The sequence below is a fragment of the Alligator sinensis genome, unplaced genomic scaffold (assembly GCF_000455745.1).
Source record: "Alligator sinensis unplaced genomic scaffold, ASM45574v1 scaffold178_1, whole genome shotgun sequence".
Lineage (NCBI taxonomy): Eukaryota > Metazoa > Chordata > Crocodylia > Alligatoridae > Alligator > Alligator sinensis.
Window position 1 is genome coordinate 276036 of NW_005842031.1, and position 18738 is coordinate 294773.

The 18738-nt window shown below is 39.3% G+C and overlaps 1 protein-coding gene across 4 annotated transcripts in view; it reads right to left on the bottom strand.

Annotated features, from left to right (window-relative positions):
* The window catches only part of MARK1 (microtubule affinity regulating kinase 1), a 135888-nt gene that overhangs the window by 72842 nt on the left and 44308 nt on the right, over positions 1–18738 (bottom strand). For all 4 annotated transcript variants that reach the window (XM_006022339.3, XM_006022337.3, XM_006022338.3 and 1 more), the window contains exons 2-3: positions 16503–16706; positions 15748–15801 (exon numbers count right to left, since the gene is read on the bottom strand). In XM_006022339.3, coding sequence (XP_006022401.1) covers positions 15748–15801; positions 16503–16706 — 258 coding nt within the window. The remainder of the gene's footprint in view (positions 1–15747; positions 15802–16502; positions 16707–18738) is intronic.

Below are 18738 nucleotides of genomic sequence, written 5' to 3' on the forward strand. Positions count from 1 at the left end.
ATATCCCGGAGAAGTGTGGGGGGGGGGGGGGGGGGAAATCAAAGAAACCATCAACAACAGGAAGGCAACATTCTGAGAGAGTGCCAACATGGCTTCGCTGCAGGTAGGTCTTGCCTGAACAACCTCACTTTTTCTATGACCAGGTGATGTATCACCTGGACAAACAAAAAGAGGTTGAGGTCATATATTTAGATTTCAAAAAAGCCTTTGGCTTGGTCTCCCATGATGTCCTCATGGTCATATTGGGGACCTGTGGCCTCAACAACTTTACAGTCTGATGGCAATGGAACTTTTGAGAGGTGAGAAATGTTCTTTAGTAATTGATTTAACCCCCAAGCTTGCAGGACAACTAGCAATTAAAGCCCCTGTAGTATTCTACAGTGATAAAAATAAGTCTGTAAATAAAACGGTATTAAAATTCTCTGTTTTTCTTCAGTGCAATGCAGAGGTCATGTCAGTTTGGATTTAAGATGTGTTGAGAAAATATGGCCTAGCGTGGGAAAATTGTGTCAGTCAACAGTGACTCTGCAGTGTACATACAACGCCTAGTGAAGGAGTTGAAAGAAATACATCCACATCTGCTGCACATTCCATGTATTGCTCATCTTTTTCCTGCGGCCAGGGATCATACATTAAAAACAGATGAATTCTATGACATCAACGAATTTGTGGTACATTTTACAATTTGTGGTAACTTCAGCGTCTGTGGAAAGATCATTCACTTTGTTCAGAAAGGTTCAAGATAGCGTCACGTGTGCCTCTGAAGACTAACTTGGACAGCTCAACATTTTGTATTACAAACTAAAATTTGGAGAGCTTTTGAAATCTGAATTAGTCTGCTGGATCTAGCAAATTATGCGTTCCAGTAACTCTAACCAAAAACCCGATTTTTTTTTGTTTTTTTTTTTACACAAATGTACTACCAAATGAACGAAGTGATTTAAAGTGGGTATGATTTATTGATCTATGGATATTTATTCTTTATATTTTGACGTGATTTTATAAAGCTTTTAACAGTATACTGTCATTAATAAATTGTCTCCCCTCACACTTTTAATTTCACACAACCCTAAAAACTTAAGTTGATAAAAATCAAAATAAATGTTTAAAAATAAATATTGATATTATCCATTGAAATTATTTAACAAATGAAAATCAAATTCTGCCAAGCCTAAGAATAAGCGAGGGAACAGCTGATACCCCTCTGTTTAGCTATCACTGGAATAATGGAAAACCATTGCTCAATCACTCAGGTTGCATGCAAATTTGGACAATGGCTTTACCACTGCTTAACAAGTCCAAGGAGTTTACTGGTATAAATGGTAGGGAACAGAGGACTGGGTTCGGATATAAACATGTCAGGGAAGGGAGATGGGAGAGGACAGGAAAATCAGCCAAAAGACTATAGAAGAACAATTTATAGCTATCTCCATAAATTGCACCAGAAGTGCCCCTCTGCAGCAGCTCCTTTCATGTTTTTCATTTCGCTGCTTGCCCTGCCACCCTGATTGGCAGAGGGCCCTGCCAGCTGGGCCGTTTGCTGCTGATCCCTTTCCCTGGCAATTAGCAGCAAATGGCCTGGCTGCTGGGGCCCCTCCACCAATTAGGGCTGGGGAGGGCAAGCAATAACACGAAAAATATTAAAGGAGCTGCTGCAGCACTTCTGGCACGATTTACAGAGAACCCTACTTATAGCATGATCTAAGAAAAAGTTAAGAAAGCTTTTGGATGGAATGTTGGCTGGCATGGGTTTGAAGTCTTTTAAGCAAAACAAAAAAAATTTTTCATCTACTGTGTCTGAAGGATACAGGACTTTATGTACTTTTTTTTTTTTTTTTTAATTTTCAAACAGAACAGGATTGAGTCAAATACTTAACTCCCACCTCCATTTCTCTCTAAATACAAACAACCCACAAGTGCTTAAATATTAGCTAAAACTGGAAGCATCTACACAAGACACTACTGCATAGTGGTTACTGCACATTTATTTAGTACTTGTTTACACAAGTACTTCTGTAAACAAGTACTAAATAAATGTACATTAACTGGAGTTACTGCACAATAGCGCCAGTGAACGTCTTTTAAGTGACGCTACTGTGCAGTAGCATACTAGCACTGTTCATACTGTGATGCGCCACTGTGCAGTATTAATAATCTACTGCACAGTCAGAATCTCATGTAGATGTACCTAGAGTCCAAAAAGGTGGGAATACTCAGGAAGATGAAAAAATCCTTTTATGTTTCATCTTTTGTATTCTGTAAAACACTTTGATAGTATAACATTGTATGCAATGAAGACGTGAGCACAGGAGAGTGAGAAAGTACATGTATATAATCTACTTTAATAACTAGGTATCCTCCATACAGGACAAACTATACATAAAAATGTCTTTAGGCAACAGCTACTTGGAATACTACTACATAAATTTAAAGACTGTATCGTATGTAATCAGTAGATCACAATTAGTTTTTTAGAGCCAAATAAATTATTTAAGTTAAAATCTGGGCAGGATGATGGTGTTAAGAACCTTCTTCCCTTCTAAGGGCCATATGATATTTAAGGGTAATGACACTGATTCTCAATTTCACATCTCATCCAAAAATAGCTCCTTTAATGCTGCAGCACCACCTTCTCGTTCCTGGGTGTTGGTTTTCATATACTCAAATAGGTGAAATGGCTTGAGTTTCCCTTTTTTCTCCTTGCCATATGTTTACAAGAACAATCTTCATTGAAACAAAATACTATTGTATCAAGAAACAGAGCCACAAGCAGCTCCTTGCTGCAAAAACCCAATCTCAACTGTTTTTCCAGCTATACAGGGCAGTAAAATGGTACACACAACCCAGCAAGTCTGCAAGTGTGTAAAAGGTCAAAAGAAGGTTGAGAATAAGATTCCTTCTCTCAACACTGCTACCAGTTTCCATTTGTTGTCAAATTAATGTCTATATGTTTACATTTCCTTTACTATTTTAAGCTGTTCCTATCAAACCACAAGTGCAAAAATCATTCAGGCTTTCTACAGCTCTTGAAAGACTTTGGTTTGAATGTTTTCACTAGATCCTTAATTATAGCTGAGAAAAACCACTGTGAAACGGATGCAGCTTTCAATAAAGTGTTTAAATTGTTCCAAGTGTCTTTAAGTATACTTTTGTATTGCTTTATGTTTGAAAGTCTAGCTTTCTGTCCTGAAATGTGTGTCAAGGGTAAAACAAAAAATCTTTCAGCTCTCCCAACTAGTTTTTCATTAGAATTTGTATAAAATTAAGTACTTAGACAAAACAGTCAAGTTAATTTTAGCTCCACTGAAAAACAAATATGGGGAAAACTAAATGCTTAAATGTTTCACAGAAGTTTTAATAAAAGAAACAATTGCACAATTGTCTCTCTTAAGAAAATTCTACCATGCCAAAAAAGACCCCTCCCCCAATTTATTTGCTTAAATTTAACATTACATTTTCTTACTTGGATAGAAGAGACCAATAGGGGATTAACAGATTTCAGTAACATAGCTCCCCAAAAAACAAAAAAAACCCCAGTTAATTTACAAAATGTAGATGGTAACAATAAAATAATTGCTTTATAGATTATTTTGGAATAAAATAATGTTGAAAGTCAAGAGAACTTTTAGTTTGGAGTGCAAATATCCACATTACCCTTAAATTGATGCCTTGCCTATAATCTCTTTGCTGATGAGAAAACCCCCACAAGTCATTGAATAAAGGAGATTAAAAAATATCCTGTTCTATACATTAATTTATAACAGGGCCTCTTGTTGTACATGCATGATATAAACTAAACCCTCACATCTAAGGTCCACCTTGCTTGTAATTACATGGTCCAGGAAGAGAAGCCAGTGACATGGCTCCACCTACATTCAGGTTGGTCAAATGAGCTGGAGATGGGAGAAATTTTCTTCATCTGCTCCTCACTGAAACAGCTCAGACCAACCATGGGATCTCCCAGAGATGAGCGGAAAATACCACATTTGCACAAATACAAGATTAAGTTTGCTCCCCCCACCAACATGGGGGTGGGGGGAGGGCAGTGTGGGGAAAGCCTGATCTTTGATGTAATTTGAGCACCCTCCTGGGGCATGTGGCCTCCTGAGGCATGTGGCAGTTCAGCTGCAGCTTCAGCCCCAGACCTAACACTCAAGCAAGAGCCAAGCTGTCAGCTGCCCCAGACCAGGGTGGCTTGTGCAGTAGGGGAGCAGGCACACACAGTAAAGATGGGGAATGCATAACACAAACTGCACAGGGGAGAGCGGGGCATGCAGGGGAGACTCACAGTGGGCTGCTTGGGAGGGAATGCAGCAAAAACTTCACAGCCTGTCCCTCCCACTGTTACTTGCCCCCCTCTCCATTTACCTTTGGCTCTACCTTTGACTCACATGGGCCTGCTGATTTTGCCTAGCTGAGTGAGTGAGTAGCTGCTTGGACTAAAGAGCTGCTCCTCCACGTATTACAAGTAGAGGGCAGTCCTTGGAGAATACTCAGTATTTCCCCTGTCTAAAAAGCCACAAAGACAGACATAAATGATAATATTCAACACCAGATAAAATCTGCTAGTGCTACTTTTGGACATCTCTTAAACAGCGTCTTCAGTGATAGTGACATGAGGACCCAAACCAAACTCCTCATCTATCAGGCTGTTGTCATTCCTACCCTGTTGCATGGGTGCGAAACTTGAATGATAATTATTAGAAATACCTTAAGGCTTTGGAACATAACCATCAGCAACATCTTTGGAAATTCCTTCTAATCAACTAGAAGGACATAAGAACAAATGTTAGTGTCCTGTCTTAAGCAAACACCACCAATGTTGAAGTCATGTTTATAAAGCACAAGCTCCATTCAACAGGACATGTCATAAGGATGCCCGACAACCAGCTCCTGAAACAGATCCTATACTCCCAACTCACTGATGATCATGACTCTACAGGCAGGCAAAAGAAGAGAGGTTTAAGGATACTTTGAAGGCCAACCTAAATAAGTGTGATATTAACATTAATACTTGGGAGATTTGAGTACTGAATCACCCCTAATGGCACCATGAAACACAACAAAGGATCCGTCACTTCAAGCAAACTGGCCTCATTGTGGAGCCAGATAGATGAGAGAAAAAAGGAAAGAGCTGTGATCTGGCATAATTAGTACCCACTCCTTCCTGCTGGAACTCTTTGTCATGTCTGCAGTCAAACATGCAGATCTCAGATTTGCCTCCTCACCCATCTGTGGACTCAGAGAACTTCCCATTTACTGAAAGACTGTCCTCCTTGTATTGAAGGACTGCTGAGGACCACTTGCCTGAGAGATCAGTCTGGAAGATCAGGGTATCAAAATTGTCTTGGGCAAACAAGTACTATTATAATGACTGTTTGATGTTTTCATAGCACCTTCCTTAACATCCTTAGAATGTAAAGCAGGGAAGAACAAACACACATCCTCCTTAGAGACCCTGAAATGTTCAATATATTGTAAGAGGATCAGAACAGTTTCCCTTTAAGCAGAACGTATTGCTCATAGCTGTTGCAAAAAGGTCTAGTGGTAGATGACCACATTCTTGCAAGATGTTTTGTTTGATTATTCATGATAACCGTCTGCTTAGATGATCTGACATAACATTCTGTAGCTCTGGGTTATGTAGTGCTATGAGTCTAGCTGGTAAATACAACAGACTGAAATCAGACTGCCCCCTGACAAAGGGGACTTTCAAGATTCTCTCTCCCAAATTATATAAAAAGCACAGCCTTGCCCGAGTACTAGCAAGGATGTCTGGTTGCTGATAAATGTGCAAATGTAATAGATCTTGTACCAGATATTGATCTAGATGTGTTCCTTTTATTAGCATTTGGGTATGATGGGATAGGGAGAATTACACCCCCTTACACATGCAATTGGGATCTTTGCATCTAATCATTAAAAGAACCTTGTAGGATGGGGGAAGACTGGGAAATATTTATTGCTGTCCCTGACTGATTCAGCATATGGCCGATAAAAGCAGAATGAATGAAAAGGAAGAATGGGAACTTTTTTTAGACCAGCTAGCCATTGAGGTAATGGACAGAGTATTACTCCTTGATTTCCGAGATGAAACATTACCATGAGTGGTGAAAATGTTTGTGCTGTTAACAGTTCAAGAATTCAGTTACCCAACATGTTCCAGCAGTGGAACCAACCTACTAGGTACTTCCTATGAGTGGGGTGGGGAAGAGAAAGATGAAGCTAAGTATCCTGTAGATTAAATTGCCACAAAGCAGATCTATGGATCTAGCAGCAGAAGTTATAGAAACAAGAACTGCCGTTCTAAACTGAAAGTGGAGAGGTATACATTGAGAAGTTTCAAAACCAGGATAGGGAGATCAGCTCTTAATTTTCTTTGGTAGGAAGAAACCGGAAAAAAAGCCTTTCCACAAATTGTAATGGAACTTCCTCTATATCTTTAAGAGAAAAACCAATTCCACTTCCTGAAACAGCAGTGTCCTGACTAGGAAAAGGGCAAGGAAATACAAAACTGCAAAGTACCCCAACTAAGATTATTTTCAAAACCCAATGGTCTGATATAAGGTTTTATCCTCCTTCCTTGAACAAAGAGTCCTCAAAGAAATGAGCACAGGAATAAATATGGTATGGAATGACTGAAGAATCAAGTGAAAAGAATTCCTTCCAAATAATCACAGCCTGCATGACAGATGGAGGCCAGAAGTCCTCTTGAAAACACTCTCTCAAAAGCCCTGAGGTTTTGTTTTGTTTTCAGGAGAAGAGTGGAGATTATCAGTCAAACTCTAGGACCAGAACTTTTCCACAAGCTTCTAGGAGATGGTACAAGTATTCCTACTGGTAGAAGAGTGATTTGGGAGATTTGATGCCTGAAGACTGCAGCCAAGTTGTTTCACTCAAGATAACAGGGGTTTCAGTATATCCTGCTAGTGTTGGAGGCATCCATCTATCTTGGCAATCACCTGCCCCCCTGGAACTGCATAACAGAGCTCTTACTTATATTCTGGGGGAACCCTAACAAGGACCTGTTGAAAAGAATCATACCTTATTAACAATGCTTGTTAAATTAGCCACTAAGACAGCAACTGACATAGTTATCTTTCCATGAAAGGATGCACTCTTGCAGTGGTCTGATGGGTGGCAATCTGAGATATCCTAATATTGGGCCAGCTATAGAATCATAGAGCCGGAAGGGACCTGTAAGATCATCAAGTCTGGTCCCCTGCCATAGACAGGAAGTTATTGGGCTCAGACAAACTGAACAAGGTGTCTGTCCAAACTCCTCTTGAACACCTCCAAGGATGGTGACTGCACCACCTCTGCTGGGACTGTGTTCCAGATTCTGGCGATCCTTACAGGGAAGCAGTTCTTCCTTGTATCTAGCCTGAATCTACCCTCAATAAGCTTATGTTTGTTGGTCCTCAACCTCCCTTGAGGTGTCTTCTTGAAGAGTTGCTCACCTAAATCTTGGTGTTCACCTCTGATAAACTTGTTGTCACCTCTCAGCCTTCTCTTACTCAAACTGAACAGGCCCAGGTCCCCAAGGCTCTCATCATAGGGCCTATCCTCCATGACCTTCATCATGCAGGTGGCTCTTTTTTGTACTCTCTTGAGCTTATCCATGTCTTTCTTGAAGTGCAGTGCCCAGAACTGGACACAATACTCCAGCTGAGGCCTCATCAGTGCCAAATAGAGAGGGAGGAGTACCTCCCTGCATCTACTGGACACGCATCGGCTGATGCATGCCAGAGTTATATTTGCTTTTCTGGCAACCTCATCGCACTGATGGCTCATATTCATCTTCTGGTTGATCGTAACCAGCAGGTCTCTCACACTCAAATGCTGTGCCAGACAGTGGGCCACCACCCATTATGTAGTTATAGCGTAGTTGTGGTGAGGGTTCATTCTAACCAGATGTAGGAATTTGCACTTATTCCTGTTAAGCCTTATCTGATTCTGTTTCACCCATGAGTCCAGCCTGTCAAGGTCATTCTGGATCCTGACCCTATGCTCCAATGTGCCTGCATTTCCCCACTGCTTGGTGTCATCCGTGAGCTTTCTACCCCCTCATCCAAGTAATTAATGAATATATTAAAGAGCATGGGTCCAAGCACTGATCCCTATAGAGGCAGAGAAGTCTTAATCTTAAGAAGGAGCTACCCTAAGTGGATTCCCAGAAAGTATAGCATAATGAATCTTAACTTGGACTGAAGACATGCTTAGACCGACTATAGTAGTGGTCCTCAGAACTGTGATCAAGATCTAGCACCCTGGACAGCAACAAAGACTGTGGCTGTTACCTGAATGCCTCCCAGAACTGACTGGGACACAGCCTTGTCAGACTGTGTCCTAGTTCTAAAGAGGTCACAACAACTGCTGCTGGATGAAATTGATCAATAGAAGGCTAATATCGGAAGTAGTTCATCCCCTTCCCTGCAGTGATATCAAAGGTCCTGTATCAAGCTTACCCTAGTACCTCAGGGGTCCCTGATTCAGGGAATAAAGTGGCCTTCAAATAGAAGCAATAAAGTAATTCAATCCTTGTTTACTCAAGTCTCCAAAGACTTACCTGATAGATCCTACAGTCCTACCAGAAATCATAGTCAGGATCTTGATAGAGAAAAAGACTCAGGTGCAATCTGCTTATCTAAAGATAACTAGTTATTCTGGACTCAGTGGGTGCATCCCCACAAGTGCATCCCCATGATCGTGTTCCCCGGGTCCAACCCCCCCCCGCTCCCCCCATGCTGCAAAGTAGCAGCACGGGGAATGCTACATACCATACTACATGTACACCACATACCAATGTCTGTGCTCACCTGGACACACCCAATGAGTTGGTCCACGGTGTATTTTACTTGTCTGTGTCTGATGAGGGTCATATAAATTGGCCCAAGAAAAATAGTGTGAGAGATCAGATAAAGAACTGGGGTGAGAGGGGAGAGGAATCAGCTAAATAAGGAAACTAGGAAATTGGGATTAAAAGCCTACAGAGAGGAAAAGGACCAGGACAAGAAGCCAGACCACAGGAATAGACAAGATTAGGGCAGGTTGAAGACAATAGGGCAGAAGGAGCCAAATTTGGCTGCAACTGCTATCAATCACTAGGAGGTCAAGCAACAAATGCCTGTGCAGAGGATTAAAAAGGTTCCAACCCTACTGATGAACAGTGTGCATGTCTGTATGACCCCACAAGAAGATTTAACACACACAAAACACACACATGCACACAAATATTTATTTTTAAAAAAAGATAGTTATGTTAAGGTTGTAAATTTAAGCACTCAAAAGTTGAGAAATGGTAGAATTAAAGTTGTCCATACAGCCTTAATTCAGTCCCCTGGGATGCATATATTATGCATGTATTCTTTTTCCAAATTAACCCTGTCTCAAAGGATGGACCTGCGCTGAGGGTGAATTAGGGCTTTATATATAGAGCTGGTCAATTTTTGTCCAAAAGGGTTTTTTTGGTTTTTTTTTTTAAATCATCAATATGAAGAATGTTTTAAAACAAAGCATTTCAAGAATGCTGAAATGGGAGTTTTCAATATTTTTTGGAATGGAATGCTGCATTTCAAAACTACTTTTGGGGACAAACTCACTAAAAAGTTTTAAAAAGGTCATCATGACAACTAAACATTTTGATCAACCAAAAACAAAAATATTTTTATTGTGGGCGTCATGTCACAGGAAGCTTAGACATTTGTTTTTCATTATACTTAAGGGGAAAAAATTCAAAATTGTGCAATTCCCCACAAAACAGAAAATCCAGTTCCCAACCAACTGTAAATTGGGTAATAAAGAACTCTGCCTCATTTGTGGAGGAAGGGAGAAAAAGAGACAGCAGACCTTATATTAAATGCAGGTGAATGGTGCCCTAGAGAATTATATTCTTTTCCTGCGTTGGCCAGAGTTCCCATGCACTAAGCAAATCACTTAAACCACAGTTTCACAGATGTTCACTAACTGTGCATTCCTCATTTTATGGGCACCCCGCTTGACACACTGGAGTCTGACTTGTAGAACTGCCTCTTGCAGCTCTGGCTGCTCTGAAGAGTTACATAATGGTAAATATTCAGGAAATACAGATCTTGGATGTTTCAGCTAAGACTCCCCAAATTAGCTGGTACTTAGTCTTAATTTCACTGGGCCTCCACTCCCTGTCTGTTGAACAGGGATAAACACCTCACATGGATATTGTGAAGATTAAGTTTTGTGAAACACTTTGATACTATTAGTAGTGACGACCACAGAAAAGCCTAGGAGAAATAACTCTGTTCTCGGAACCAGATGTGACAAGCGTACTTTGAATAGTGTACATACACCTAAATCATGGGGCAGCCCATTGAACAACAAAACACACAGAAGACAAAATGTTGGAAAGCTGCACAATAATAAGAGTGTCATCCTTTCTATGTGCTTAAAAAGGCATGCGCCCTGCAGAAAAAAGTATATACTCATGTAATTAAGGACTGGTTCCTAACATACGTGATTAATAGAGCCAAATTAAGGTTGCACAGGCAGCCATAATTCTGTTCTTTCCTGATTTTAAAAATTTTCCTTTGCAACATTAATATTTTAAATGGCCTGTGTTTTATGCCATATATAACTATGCACTGTCTGTCCACAATTCAATCCAGCACTTCTTTAATGAGCAACATAGCTCAAGTTTAAGATTTCACTTTTTTTTTTTTAAATATTGGTTGGTAGGTGAAGACAACTCATAGTTCTATGAGCACTTTTTTTAATAGGATCCATTTATTGAAATGGTAGCACTTACAAAAGAAATAGTGCATGAAATGTCGTCTTATAGCAGCTTTAAGTAGACACATTAGTCAACAAAGTAGAATTTATATATACTTATATAGAATCTTTTAGACATTTAATATTTTATATCCAATACAAACTATTAAAATTTTATGAAAGACTATTGTGCATGAAGCAGCTAATTATCAAACTCAACATTTTATAGACTGAAGCCACGATGTTGGAAAAGTTTTTAAAATTGAAGCTATTTGAGATCTGACTAATTTCAGCTGCATTTTTGAGGGGTTGACAATTCCTCCCACTCTATCCTCCCCTCACTCCCATTCCTTTTCAATGCTCTGAACACAGAGGTATGCTTTTACTTATTAAAAACCCTTCAAATCAACATCTAGTATTGTTTCTAAAGTGGTGAAAAAACCCAACCATCTCAGCCCTAGACACACATGGCATATCCCCACAAATTTCTGCCACTGCTTTTTGCTGCTGCGCACACCCCTTGCACATGAGGTTTCCTGCAGAGAAAATGCCCCACTTCAAGGAAACTATCATTTCCCCACTCCTCCAAGCTCCTGGCATGCTGGAGGAGCCAGGGGACACCTAAAGCAGTGGAAATGCTCTGGCCGGTAGCCAGAACATCATCCTGGGCACAGCTTTTGCAGCAGTTTGTTTGTTTGTTTGTTGGGTTTCTTTTTTTTCCCTTTACGCTGAGAGTTCCTGGTATCAAATTTGCAGTGCAGTAAACAGTTGCACATGCTCTGTATAAGGTTTGCAGTGCTTCAAACAGTTCTAAGGTGCTACAAACCACACGTGTACGCTTGTTTGGATGCACCCAAAAGCCGCATCCAGATGTGCATGGGCGATCGATTCTCCAGGGACAACTAGCAGTAGCACATCGTGTGCTGCTGCTAGATGTCCCCAGGGAATGCCTGTGCCACGTGTGCACTGGCGCGCGGCAAGTTACCCCAGGTGGGGTAGGAGAGGCTAGGACAACAGTGGCCTGATCCCAGCAGCCTTACCTGGGGTTCTGAGAGCCTCCCAGGGCTGCAGAAGCAGCCATCCTGCCACGTGGAGCCAGCCAGGTTCTGGCTTTGGGTGGCACATGCAGCTGCTGTGTGTGCTGCTCCACCTTTTTTTTCTCTGTGGGATCTACATATCTGTGGGATATCCAGGAGTCAAAAAATCCCCCACTACACTGCTCCCTTGCAGTGCAGAGAACAACGGAGTGTGTTGCATGTGGCTCTGCAGATGCATCTGCAGCACCATATACCGCATGACTGTGCTCATCAAGGGTACAAAGGGTACAAAAAAAACCCCAAACTTGGGCCAGATCTAGAAACTACAAAGCTCTATTGTGGGCTGAATCTTCCTCAAAGCATGAGGTGGTGGCCATAGGGCAAAATGAGGCTGTGGCAGCAGAATTCTTATTAGTCCCTCTGCCACTGAGGGGCATGCCCAACAGAGCTAGTGGGCCCTGGATTTTGTTGTAGGTTCTTCCCATAATGCCTCCCCCACCCACACACACACCCTTCTAGTAGCCTAGATGAAGAGGCTTTGCAAGGTGGATCCAGTCTATAGGCACTACATGTTTGATACCACAATCTAGATTTTCCCTTATCTACATGTTTCTGCCAGGGAAACCACATTTATTCAAACACAGTAAGAAAGAGGAATCCATCGGGACACCTTGAACTTTGCCCCATAATGACTCCACAAGGCACAGGGGAGCATGCATCTACTGTTTAAAAAAAAAAATAATAATAATAAATTGAATCCAGTTTGGGACCACAAGCATTAATATATACTGACTGTAATTGTACAGGTAAGAAATAGCATCATAGAACAGAATGAAGGTGGTCTGGATGTCTTAATGACTAATAATTTAACACAGTGGTGCCCAACTTTGTCCTGTGCACCGAATGAGCAGTGCCAGGCTGGTCTGTAGCCTGCTTAGGGCCCAATCCCTCTGTGTGGGGCCAATCCAGCCCTGTAGGGCTTGGAAATTTGATGGTGGGGGAGCATTAACTGCCACCGCCAAATTGCTAGACCCAGGGGGAACACCACGGGACAGTTGACATGGAAATGCAAGAAAGATATGTCCTATAAGCCAGGGGTTGAACACACATGATTTTAAAAGTTTAGAGGGGGGTGTTTATTTTAGCTGATTTTCTGGGGTTTACAAATGCTTGGTTTTGAGAGAATTAAATTTCCTGGAATTTTTTATGCTATATTACTAAACTGTATTCTCCACTTTTAGCTCAAGTTAATGTAATTTGTTTGGGAATCCAGACTATCCAAATTTCCCAAACAAGCTTAACTGAGGCACAAAGTTTCAAAAAAACCTTTTCCAGAAACTTATGAACAGGGTGGTAAAATGAAAGCACTCATGTAACTAATAAGACCTTGACTTGATTACAACAACTGCAAGGAAAGTAGATTCCTACAACTTAACCGAGTCTTCTTTGGGGAGGCACTAGATTTACCTTCAACTTTTGTTTCTACAGAAGCTTTCTGTGCCAAAGAAGGTCCCCCATTCTAGCAGCACATTGTGCTAGTGTGGTTATACTAGCTTCTACAGCCAATAGTACACTTGTGAGCTGTGCGCTTAGCATTACATCCAGCTGCTTTTAACTCCCAAGTCCAAATGGCTAAGGACCCATTTATAGCTGTGTAAATCACTTAATTCCTGTGCCATAGAGATTTCCACCTGCGAAATAAGAATAAAAAGACTCACTCCCTTACTGCTTTGTTTATTTGAACTGTGAGCCCTTAAAACTAAGGACTGTCTTGTCTTACTATGCATGCTCCGTGCTAGCACAGTGGGACCTCAAGGTATTGCTGTAATAGAAATAAAAGTAGCCACACCTTGTTTCTTAAGCAACTGTTGTACTTCAAAACAAATAACCATGATCTAATTGGTTTATCTTTTAAACTGACTGTTACAGAACTTCAAGTATTCCTCAGACTTAAAAGTCTGGAAAATTACAAACATACAATTAGATGATGGAGTGAATATGTATGATACTATACAAGTATAAAGTTCCCATAGAAAATCAAAAGTAAATCAAATGCAAGTTTTAATAAAAAATAAAGTTAGGTTGTGCATTTAAATACACAGAAAAGAAAAATTTTTAAATCACAGTTCCTTCAGCAAGAGTAGTTAAGGCACATCACATTAAGTGAATTTACTGGCTGTGTTAAAACCACTTAAAAATAGTACTGACTTAAAATATTTAAAATTAAATGAGATAAATGAATGTTGTGTGTTTTGCCCTGAGCATTCCCCTGTTATATTTAGGAACACAAGTTACATTGGTTCATATTATCTGAAGATTTTCTGTTTGGTTGGTTTATTTTATTTAGCCTGGTCTAATTCTATATTTTGTCCACCATGCAGGCATGCACACACAAAAACAGTTAAAACAATTACAAATGTCAAAAATCAGCAAGCCAAAGTATTCTATTTTCACTTACAGAAAAATGACTAATACGGAACCAAACTTAACACGTGATTAGTTTGTTTTGTTTTTTACCAACCTTTGTTTAGAAATTTTTAACCACCTAAAACACAGTGGAGAGCATGATGAGGAATGCAAATATACCCTTCAAAATATTTCTTTAAAAACTGTTTTAGTAGTAAGTGAAGTTAAAATTTTTCACTGAAATTGTTTCAAGCATTTGTGCGAGTTGTCATTTCAAAATCTAACAGCTAACAAGTTATTTGACAAGCTCATATATGTTCATTTACAAATTCTATTTAAAATGATAAAGAAAAGTATACAGGATTTTGAATAGGCTGACACTATTAATACAAAGAACTTTCACTAAATTGTCAGACTTATGGTAACTGCACTCTTTAATTATACCACTCAATTTTTTTTCTTTCTATTTGTTGAGGGCAAATTCCCTGATTTCTAAGTAAAAGGTAAAAGATTTCTAATTGCGAGGAAAACAAATCTGGAATATGCCTCACCAACTGCAGACACAGCCCTCCAAGCCCTATTAGCTCTATCTTAGCCAATCTAAGCAGCATTAGTAAGAAAACTCCTTTTGTGGGGTGTAGGAACTCCCTTATATGGTAGTCTTAAACTGAAGTAGGACAGACAGGGTTTCTTGTGGATTCTCAATGCTAGAACTGGAAAAAAAAATTTACAAGATCCTGTAGCCAGAGAAGCCGAGGAGCCTTTAAAAACAAAGCTTCTGGGTTTGGATGTCTTGCTCCACATAACAGAGCAGTTAACTCTGCCTCTCTCTGGCTCTACAAAGCAGGTCTCTGATGAAAACCACTTAGAGCTACCCTGTTTGCCAGTAAATACTTCCCACAACAACACACAACAATGGCTTGTAAGGAGTTTCTGAATAGCTTCTGCAAAAGACACAGGAAGTGAGACAAACTGAGCAGTATTTTTAAACTACTGGGGTCATTTCTGAGTGTATGCATATACATCTCTTTTACAGGCACACACACAGAGGAATTGACAACAGTTCCTTGAGAAACTACTAAAAACTGAAAGAACATATGAACCAAGCAGCATACCTATTAAGATCAGTAACTGGTATGCATCTCTCATCCTTCATAACAAGAAAAATGTAATGTCAGTCATATTAAAATAAAGAAAAACAACTGCTTGTTAACAGTGCTACATTTTAAATGAGCAAGAACAATTATTTTTGTTCTGCACCTTTGACTAGCAGCAAGGCAAGGCTTCAGATAATTGTTTTCACAGGTGTCAAAACAAAACCTGGTGGGAGAAGAGTAACATCCAACTAGGAGGTATAGGTGCAGTCCATATAGTCAGCACAAATTTAGTACTCCGATTACAGCAAAGATAACGAGGTACCACTTTTCATGCCTCATTAGCACAGGTACAATATCCCCCACACCACAGAAAATTAGTTGCAAGATGAAAGAGTAAAATTTGCTGCCAAGGAAAGTAAATAGTGGTTTGACTGTTTACACAATTACACAGGTTGAAGTCTTACCTTTTGTAGACTGGTAGGATTTAGCTGGGTCTTATCTATTATTTTCACAGCGACCTGGGGGGGGGGGGGGGGGGGAGAAAAAAAAACATCATTAAAAAAAACCAGGCATCACTAAGCTCGTGAAAAACGCTGTGCATTTTAAATACTAAAAAGCATGTGAGAAAGCATACTGCACACTTACATGCATAAACACAGCTGTGAAATTGTATGTCCATTGTAGGCACTTGTTAATCCTCAGTCACCATACTTAGCAAAGTTCTTACTAATAAGAATCCACCTATGTTTCTATACGTTGTCAGCGTATACAGACAAGGATTTTATTTTCCATGCCTGTAAGCCACCAGTGTGGAAAAAGTAATATTCCCAGTCTTAATCAAAAAAGGCTATTCTTGAGGGTATTTGAATATTTATATAGGTTGGAGGGAGAATGAGAGAAAGACAAAGATTTCCTGACAAACTTAAAACAGCAAAACAAAAGCAACGCCACCCTAACATCTCACTCAAAAAGTTCTGTAGTATCTTTAAAAAAGGAAATAATTTTCAAACAACATAAAGAAGCTCAAGAGAAATTTAAATCCTGTCTACACATATGTTATAACTAGTGTGCAGTACTAAAAGTCAGTTCTTAAAATTCAAATATGCAATTATAAACACTGATAAAACGTTTAAAAATATAAAAATACAGCTACCTATGAAGGCCAAAAGCAAAACCAAAGAAACAAAAATATTATACTAATCATGTTCTAAAAGCTTACCTCTCTTCCTGTAAGAACATGCCTTGCCAGCTTCACTTTGGCAAAATTTCCTTTCCCTATTGTTTTTAATAAACGATAATTTCCAATGTGAGGATGTTCTTCATTTGTAGATGTAATTGAGTTTCTACACCGGGGGATGTTTTGTCTGCTACTTGATTTGATAGGCTGCACGTGTGGTTCAGTGTACCCATCCACAGAGATATGCTACAAGAAAAAGAAAATATTTAGAAATGAATTTACACAGGAGTTTAAACATGTTTACGCTATGGAAATATTTTTGCAACTAAACATGTAATTTTTAAAAAGCATTCTTGATTATTTTCAAGAGTAGTGTAGGCAGATTTTTTGCCTTTGGAGGAAGTTTGGCTTATGTATTAGGATGGATATTGAGAGGTGTGGCAGAGCTGCTTCTATATGTAAAAGCTAAAATATTATTTAGACTGATCAATAACGATTATGGTACATATAAAATGTAAATATGAAGCATTTTTAAAATACAGACTACGTAACAATTTACATTCCAACAGTAATTGTCAAACCCTGAGAAAAACCCCCAATGTTTTGCCTTTTATGAATATGAAGTACTTCTGCTTTTTTCTTTCTTTCTTTTTTTTTTTTTTTTTTTTTTAAAAGAGCTATCCTTGTTTTTCTGCAAGTTGTGAATTAGTGTACTTGGAAAGCATAGGAAGTACACATTTGTCATTTATTTAACAAGGTAGCCATCAAATCCAGTCCTTCAGACTCGGAGCAATAAAACCAAAAGCAAAAAAGTTCTCTCCAAAAGTGAGTTTACCTCCCTAGTTTTCAGATGCTTATATTTCCTTTATGGAAAACAGAACAAAAGACCACAATCTGACAACTCATTAAATCGCCCTAAATGTTGATAACAAATATCCATTTAATTAAATAATACGGTAATGTGGGTTTTTTTCCCAGGTTCATGAAACAACCACAGACACGGAATAGGAAAGAAAATCTACTAGTCATGGTGAACTACTTCAGCCTGGAACCTTCTGCTTCCCTGTGCTCTCGACTATCTGCCAATTCCCCCACACACACCAGTATCCATTATAAAAGACCATCTTTAATTCTAATATTTTACCTTATATATCACTATATTTACTCTCACAATATCTGATGAACCCATTTTAAATATGTCACAAAATCCCAAGTGAAAAGGCTGCATTGACTATCACTAGCAGTACCATAGCCCTACTGTGATTTGATTCACTTCTCTAGCTTCCCTACTGGCAATCTCTGCCATTAGACTACACATAACAAATCTGTGAAAATAAAATTCTTCTCCCCTCAAAAAAGCATGCACGTATTTTTTATATCTACACAAAATAGCATTTAGGCTGACCCCCATTCCCTGGAAATATGGTCCTTTATGAATGCTCCTTTCCTGGGTAATGGGTCAGAGTAACAAAGCACACAATAGGCTTTTACATTCTTCTATTATTTTATACTTACCCTTTTAAACCAGTCCTAGTAGCAAATTCTTCCTAACCTCTTGCCCCCTAACCCCACAAATGCTTTCCAACCTCAATGGAACACAGCTTTTAGTGTTTTAAATTCCATGTTTTAAGGAAACACTGTTAAAGTGCCTCTAATTTCTAGTACATTTGAGACATGGACAGTGTCAAAGTCAGCATTTCATTTCCATATTGTGCTCTGCTACTATAGAATGTTTATCTTATTTCTAATTGCATCCAGGAATTGAGCCAGTATCTGTATTGAGCAATAACTCCTAGCTCTTTTACCTAAAAAAAGGACAGACATAGATGAAGTACATTAGAGTAGGTTTCATTGTTTCTACCAATATATATAATCTAGCACTCCTAAATTGATTTTCTCTACCAGTCCTTATAAAATACCTAAAGCAGAATTTAAGGTAAACATTTCACCCATGATACAAATTTGGCATAGGCCCCAGTTCTGCAAATACTTAAGCTGTTGAGTAATTCTACTGATTTGATAAGGACCACTCAGGTGAGAAATTACTGAGCTGCATTTAAGTTCAAACTGAATCAGAGAAGCTAGAAAAGAACTATTAAAAATAAATAAATAAATCCCCGGGTCACATTTGAAAGACAGAAGTACATGTCAAAAGATAATTGTTCACGAGAAGTCAACATCAAACTGGGGAGGAGGAGCAGTTCCTTACAGAGTCCCTACAAGCAACTGTTTTTGCCAAAAGCAGCAAGTTGTGTTCTCAGATCACTGATAGACAAAT